Genomic DNA, 6,357 nt, shown 5'->3' on the forward strand with positions numbered 1-6,357 from the left:
CCCCTTCCCCGCGCCGCCCCGCTACTAGAGCGCGCCTCTCACACGCGATGGTGCGCGCTACCTCGTTTTCGCGATCGCCGGGAGCAACAACAACAATAACCGCAAATTCGGCAAGTGAGCTGAAATTGTAGGGCACTGGTTCTCGGGGAGCGAGCGGTGGGATAATGCGACGGGCCTGATGGGCGACGCAGTGCTCTGCTCAGCCGGCCCCCTCCTTATTTTGCGTATTATTTTGTCATTTGTCACTTTAGCCAGGACACGCGGATGACATTGTGAGCACGGGCACGGGCCGTGTGGGTCCGACCGGAAAAAGGGGGAATGGGGGGGACGGTACACTCGGGCCTTCTCTCCTACCCGACCCGGCGAGAAGTGTAGTTAAGGCCAGGGATTCTCTAAAGCTAGGTAACTTTTTCGTGTCCACACTTCTACATGTTTGGAGTGCCTGGCTCGAGTGACGTCACATGACAACTCGTTTGTCGAAGGCAGCTTGCCATACACCTACTCACAATTAATCATTTCTCGTCTGTTTTTTTTTTTTCGAGGAGGAAGGGGGAGCGGGGGTGGAAGTGGAGGGTCAAAACACTAGATAAAACGAAAGACAATTATACGTTACTTATTCGTTCCTGAAAGACATTTCATCCCAACCAAGTACAGTAGTAGTAGTATTTTTGCCCAGTTATTTTGCTGTCTTTCTCTTTTTCCACATGACTCATGATAAAGAGTCTCTGAAAACTCGTCAAGTCAGATAACACCACGGACAAATTTCAGAGGATTTCTATTTACATGATGTTTTTATTCATTAACAGAAAATATTTACAAGAATAATATCACAGAGTCATTAATTAAACAATTATAGCGGACAGAGGCGAATCGACCATGGTCAGTGATAGCAGTTTCAATATAATGCCAAATTATCGGAGTATCACAATCACTTGTCAAACGACTATAATCTTATCTTTTTATTTCGCCCCGTGCTAAGAAACGAAAGCGTTTGGTAATTAATCTAATAATACAAAATTAACAAGTGATAAGGAGAAATTTTTACCGTTAGTCCTTTTACACCAGTCATCGGTTTGGTCCGTGGTATTGAAACTGCAGCACAGTTTGGCAAATACGTGGACCAGGTGACCTTGCCGAGACATCATTCAGTCAGTACAGTATGCGGTAGATGAGCGATGTATAAGGTCAACGGGAAACGGGCGCGTCCACGGTAAGTATACTTACTATAGTTCCAAACCGGCAGTCAAGTTGCCCTATTTACGAACAGGTCATCAACGCGCATCTCAAAACTTAATCTCGAAAAACAGGGGATTTGGGCGGTGCGACGCGTTACTTGCGCGCCGAGAGGACGAGCCTGCAGCCGTGGACGGGGCTGGGCAGGATGCAGCGAGGGTCGAGGGTCACCTCCTTGGGCATGTCTGGCGCCACGGCCACCCGGGCGCGGGTCAGGATGGTAAGCAGGGCCATCTTGACCTGCACGAGTCCCAGGCGCATCCCGATGCAGATTCGGGGGCCATCGCCGAACGGCATGTACACCAGCTGGGGCCTGGCCTTCTTGGCCTCCTCGGTGAAGCGCTGAGGGTCGTAGCGCAGCGGCTCGTCCCAGTACTGCGGGTCGTAGTGCAGGGCGCGCACGGGGATCATGAGGCGAGTGCCCTTCTCCAAGACCACGTCGGAGAGCGGCAGCTGCCGCTTTACCATGGCCTGCCGTGTGAGGAAGGGCACGGGCGGGTACATCCGGAGGGTCTCTGCAGCAGGAAGAGAGGGCGCAAGTTCAAATAACAATGTACTCAAATTGTTTTGTTTTTTTCTTTTTTTGTGTGTGTTCGGTGACTCAAGTTGTTTTTTTCGTTTCAGAATGTTGCTCACCTTGGACACACATGTCCGTGTAGGGCAGGTCCATGATGGTATCGTAAGTCACTTTGCCGCCGTGCTTCGCGAGGGCGGCGTCCATCTCCGCCACCACCTTATCCTGGATGTCAGGGTGCTTGGCCAGCTCGTACAGGGTGAAGGAGGTGGTCGTCGACGTGGTCTCGAAGCCCGCCACGAAGAAGACGAACACCTGGGCCGCGATGTCCTTGCCGGAGAGTTTGGTCAGGCGGGCTTCTGTACCTGGGGAAAGACAGAGGTGGAGGTTGAGGGTTGGAGGTGGAGCTCCTGGGCTGGTCGCGGGGGTGGGTTGGCTTGGAATCACTCACCATTGGACTCATTGACATCGCTGTGACGGTTCTTCTCCTCGGCCGTGTCGTTCGAGTCTGGCGGCAGGAAGCCCTCATTCTTCAGCTTGATGAGCAGGTTGAGCATGTCGGCGCGCTCCACGCCGTTCTTCTCGCGGTAGTCGATCATCTCGTCGACGATGCGCGTGAAGAAGTTGTGCACGGCCGCGGGCACGCAGCGGATGCTGAACGTCTTCATGACGTCGCCGCCGAAGAAGAGCAGCAGGTGGCGCAGGTTGACGTCGAGGCAGGACTCGAAGATGCGGTGGCCCATCTGACGGAACTCGGAGTCGGGGTTCTTCATGGAGTTGGACTCGATGCCGAACGCGACCGAGGAGATGATGTCGGTGGAGAAGCGCGCCACGAGCTCGCGGACGTTCTCGACGTAGCGGCCGCCGCCGGCTGCCACCGAGGAGTCGACGTGCTCGCGCAGGTGGTTGGCGCACTCGCTGATGGTGTCGAACATGTACTTGATCTTGCCCGTCGTGAAGGTGGGACTGAGCTTGACGCGCATGTTGCGCCAGGGCTGGCCCGCCAGGATGAAGAGGTGGGCGGACAGGGGGTCGTAGCTCGGCTGCGAGTGCATGCCGCGCCCGTTGAAGTCCTGGAAGTCCTTGATGAACACGCTGCGGATGATGTCGGGGTCGTTGATCTGCAGCAGCGGGGTGAGCATGAAGTAGGTGCCGACGTAGCGCTCGTCCTTGTGCTCGTTGTAGATGTCCTGCGCCACCTCCGACAGGCTGCGCTTGCCCAGGATGCTGGGGCCGTAGTTGCCGAACAGCGTGGTGGGCGTCACGACGGGCACTTTGCGGCGCTGCCAGTAGGTTAGGCTGCGCCGCATGTAGACGTACAGCGCGGCGCACAGCGCCACCGCCCCGCAGGACAAGTAGAGCGCCAGCATCTGTGGAGAAGGGCGTCTTGACATAAATACAAATTCATAGTCTTTGCGACATTCTTGCTTTAGAACAGTTATCTCGGTTATTTCACGGTACACTTGAAAAGGTCAGCAAAACGTTTGTTTTTTATTTAATATTAAAAAAATGAGATGAAATGTCTTCGCAATTTCAAAGCATCGCTTCGTTGTTACAATGCTACCGTTAGCCTCGTAAGTTACGAAACAATGCTTTGTGAACTTTCAGCAGTGTAAAAAGCTTTTCTTCGAATTCGAGGTCAGTTCATGAATATCAAGGACGGGTGGGTAGCTCCAAGAGCGGCCCTTCAAGTACTGACGTTGTCTTAGTCTTGAAACTCTGTGCTGTCAAGAGGAAGAATTTGAATTTTCGTCTGATGTTCCAAGGCAGCCCCTTGCATGACAGTGTCTCAGTGGCTGGGACTTCAAGGGCCTCTATCTGACCGTCCTTGAAATTCCTCGAATCAGCTCGAATTTCAAGAAAATGTTGGTTTCTTTCACTCACTCCCATTCTAACATTATAAGCAATCTCTTTGCAGTATTTTCCCCTCGCCCTCTACTTACCTTGCTCGTGCAGGTAACGGCCGGTGCAGTGGGAAAGCCGCGCTCAGCGCTCCTTGGAGTGCGAAAGGAGACTGGACGCTCACCGGCCGCCCGATTGCTTTTATGAACTTGGGCGCGCAAAGCGAATCGCGAGACAGCCGGCAGACAGATAGAGGGGGGGGGGGGGCGAGCGAGCGAGCGCAGGGAAGTCGGGCGGGAGGATCCCGTGCACCAAGGGATCTCCCCCGTGACATCAATTAAGTATGTGTGCATTTTAATAGTAGCTACAAAAACAACCCCTGAAATTTTCAGATCGCCTGCTCAGTTTGTTTTCGGTTCTCGACAACTGTGCAGACAAACAGTCAGAGAATGAAAAATTCTGGGCCAGTCAGCCAATCAGTAGAGGTTTACGGTTTACTCTCAGCATCAGGCTTGAGGCTGGTCCGCGATTACACAACGGGGTAAACAGAGCACTTCTGTAACGAGTACAAACAGTTGCCCTACTGTACAATATACAGTTCGTGCCGCCTGATTGGCCTATAATAAGCAGTTTTAAGTTTTATCGCCTTCTGGTCGGAGCCAGCAGTCTGCTCCGTGACCATCGACCTCACTTGGGCTAAAGCACGGCGTTTCAGGACGGCAAGGTCAGGAGGGTAGAATTACAAATTCTGCCGATGTGGTATTCAAAGAACTAATTTTCCCGGTCACTATGAACCGTCTCCCGTTGTCCTGGGTTAATTTGGCGGTGGAAACGTCATGCCCGCGCCCACCCAAACTAATATTGTACTTTAACAATTCTAAAAAGGTGTCAGGGCAAGAGTACAAATTGAGTACAAATTTTGGGTGAGTGGTACAAATCCCGGTCCCGGTCGGCATTGGTCGGTAGAGGCTTGGAGCTTGACTGGTGGCGCCGGGAGGCTAGGCCACCCATCCGGCGGTGCACTGCGGTGGGCTGCCCCACCTGTTCTCTGCTATGGTGTCTGTCAGGTCTGAGCGTATGGAGCTGCGGCGCTTCAGTAACGCTTCGGGACGACCGCGGTGAGTAAGTGGCCGTGTGGGGTGGCCTGGACATTTTTTTTTTAAATCGTCATCGAGGTTTGCAACCTCTAAAAATTGAAATTGTAATGACAGTGTGCAAAATCTGGGTAATAGACAAAGTTTTCCTGACCCGGATCGCATTTGGGACCGAAAACGGTTGACACCGGTCGGAAACTCTGAATCCGACCAGAACAACGGGGATAGGTCGAAAATCGTTACAGATTCAAGCCGGAGTGCCAAATTACGGCCGGAAAGAAAGAATACGGTCGGAAATCACATACATTTGCGGCCGGAGTGCCATTTTCCAGGCGGAAACCTGGCCGGATTTTTTACCTGTGTAATGCAGTTGGTCTAACTTCGAAAGTTCCGATTGGAGCGTTGGCACTACTCGGTTTTGAGAATGGTTTTAGTCTGGTCCTAATATTAGCAAAGAAATAATATCGAAAAAGGGTTCGTCCAGAAAGTACATCCATTTTTTACAGGTTCATTCGGCAAATTTTGAGAGCTCGGCGCCTGCGAGACTCCGGGTAGGCCACCCTGCAGTACGCCCATGCTCTGCTGGCGAGATGTTGCCTACCTGCCAGGCGTTAGGGGTACTTGTAGAGGCTGGACTTGGAACGTTAGTAACGGTAAATGGCGGACGTACTTTGTGGATGATCCCAAACACAAAGCTGTTGAGTCGAACATGACATGATCTGTCACGACACTTACGCCCATTTAGGTGACGTGGTTGCTGTGACACCGTAGTCTCCTCGGCAGTTGAGGAGGAGCACTGGTACAACAAACGTGTGAAATCACGCCTTTAAAGGCGTCAACGTTTTGATTTTTTCGAAATATTTTCTGCTGAAGCAAACCAAGGTTTGTAGGACTAATATTTTCGCATTCAGGTCAAAATTCCGCTTCGAACGAGCATACGTGATATGTGTCTGAAGAACGGTGAAAGAAGTCACTTACCCTCAGGAATCTACTAAATTTATTTCATTTGAGATTTGAACCCTATCACATATGTGGTCTTGACCGAAGCAGAATTTTAAGCTGAATACGAAAATATAAGTTCTACAAACCTTGGTTTGCTCCAGCAGAAAATATTTCGAAAAAATCAAAACGTCAACGCCTTTTGACTTTAACGCCCCTGGAAAGGTGTTAATTCACACCTTTGTTTTACCAGTGAGGGGCCGTAGGGTCTTGCCTGAGACGTGCACCGTCGTTCCTGGGCATTAGACGAGCGCAGCGGCTGCTCAACATAATAGTCTCTCTGGTGGCCGCTCGGATGTCCCAACTTCAAATGCGATCTGGGCCGGGCAAACGTTGTCTGGTGGAGCCCAGACTATGCACAGAGTAGTTACGAAGGTCAATACGATATTTAGGGGTGCAACCTCTGAAATCGACGACTTCGACCTTCATTTTAATACGCGCAAACGCACACGCAGTGATGTGCTGATCATTAAACACCGCACCCTCGCACGCCGGTGCCCTGACTGTTGTGTCCAGGACGCCTCCACAGTTTGTTCCTTGACCTTCCTCCCGCTCCTGCGAGGCGGAGGCCCGTCTGGTCAGCGCCCCCCCTCCCCCTTCCCCCCCAAGCCTGGTCCGGCTCTTGGATGGAAATGAAATGGGGAATGATTAAGCTCCCGACGCAGGAGGGGGGGG

At 52.1% G+C, this 6,357-nt stretch overlaps 1 protein-coding gene across 1 annotated transcript; it reads right to left on the bottom strand.

The window, feature by feature from the left end:
• Positions 1-772: 772 nt before the first annotated feature.
• On the bottom strand, positions 773-3,835 carry LOC113208089 (cytochrome P450 6k1-like). The gene is made up of 4 exons (XM_026424938.2): positions 3,691-3,835; positions 2,199-3,117; positions 1,870-2,112; positions 773-1,748 (listed from the first exon to the last, which is right to left on the bottom strand). The coding sequence occupies exons 2-4, from the start codon at positions 3,115-3,117 to the stop codon at positions 1,330-1,332; spliced, it is 1,581 nt and encodes a 526-aa protein (XP_026280723.1). The 5' UTR covers positions 3,691-3,835; the 3' UTR covers positions 773-1,329.
• Positions 3,836-6,357: the final 2,522 nt, after the last annotated feature.

This window comes from Frankliniella occidentalis, unplaced genomic scaffold (genome assembly GCF_000697945.3).
Source record: "Frankliniella occidentalis isolate FOCC.00 unplaced genomic scaffold, Focc_3.1 Scaffold36, whole genome shotgun sequence".
In the NCBI taxonomy this organism is placed as follows: Eukaryota; Metazoa; Arthropoda; class Insecta; order Thysanoptera; family Thripidae; genus Frankliniella; species Frankliniella occidentalis.

Coding starts and splice junctions, on each gene's coding strand:
- LOC113208089 (XM_026424938.2), bottom strand. CDS start 3,117: ATGCTGGCGCTCTACTTGTCCTGCGGGGCGGTGGCGCTGTGCGCCGCG. Junction 2,113..2,198: donor CGATGTCAATGAGTCCAATG/GTGAGTGATTCC, acceptor GTCTTTCCCCAG/GTACAGAAGCCCGCCTGACC. Junction 1,749..1,869: donor CACGGACATGTGTGTCCAAG/GTGAGCAACATT, acceptor TTCCTGCTGCAG/AGACCCTCCGGATGTACCCG.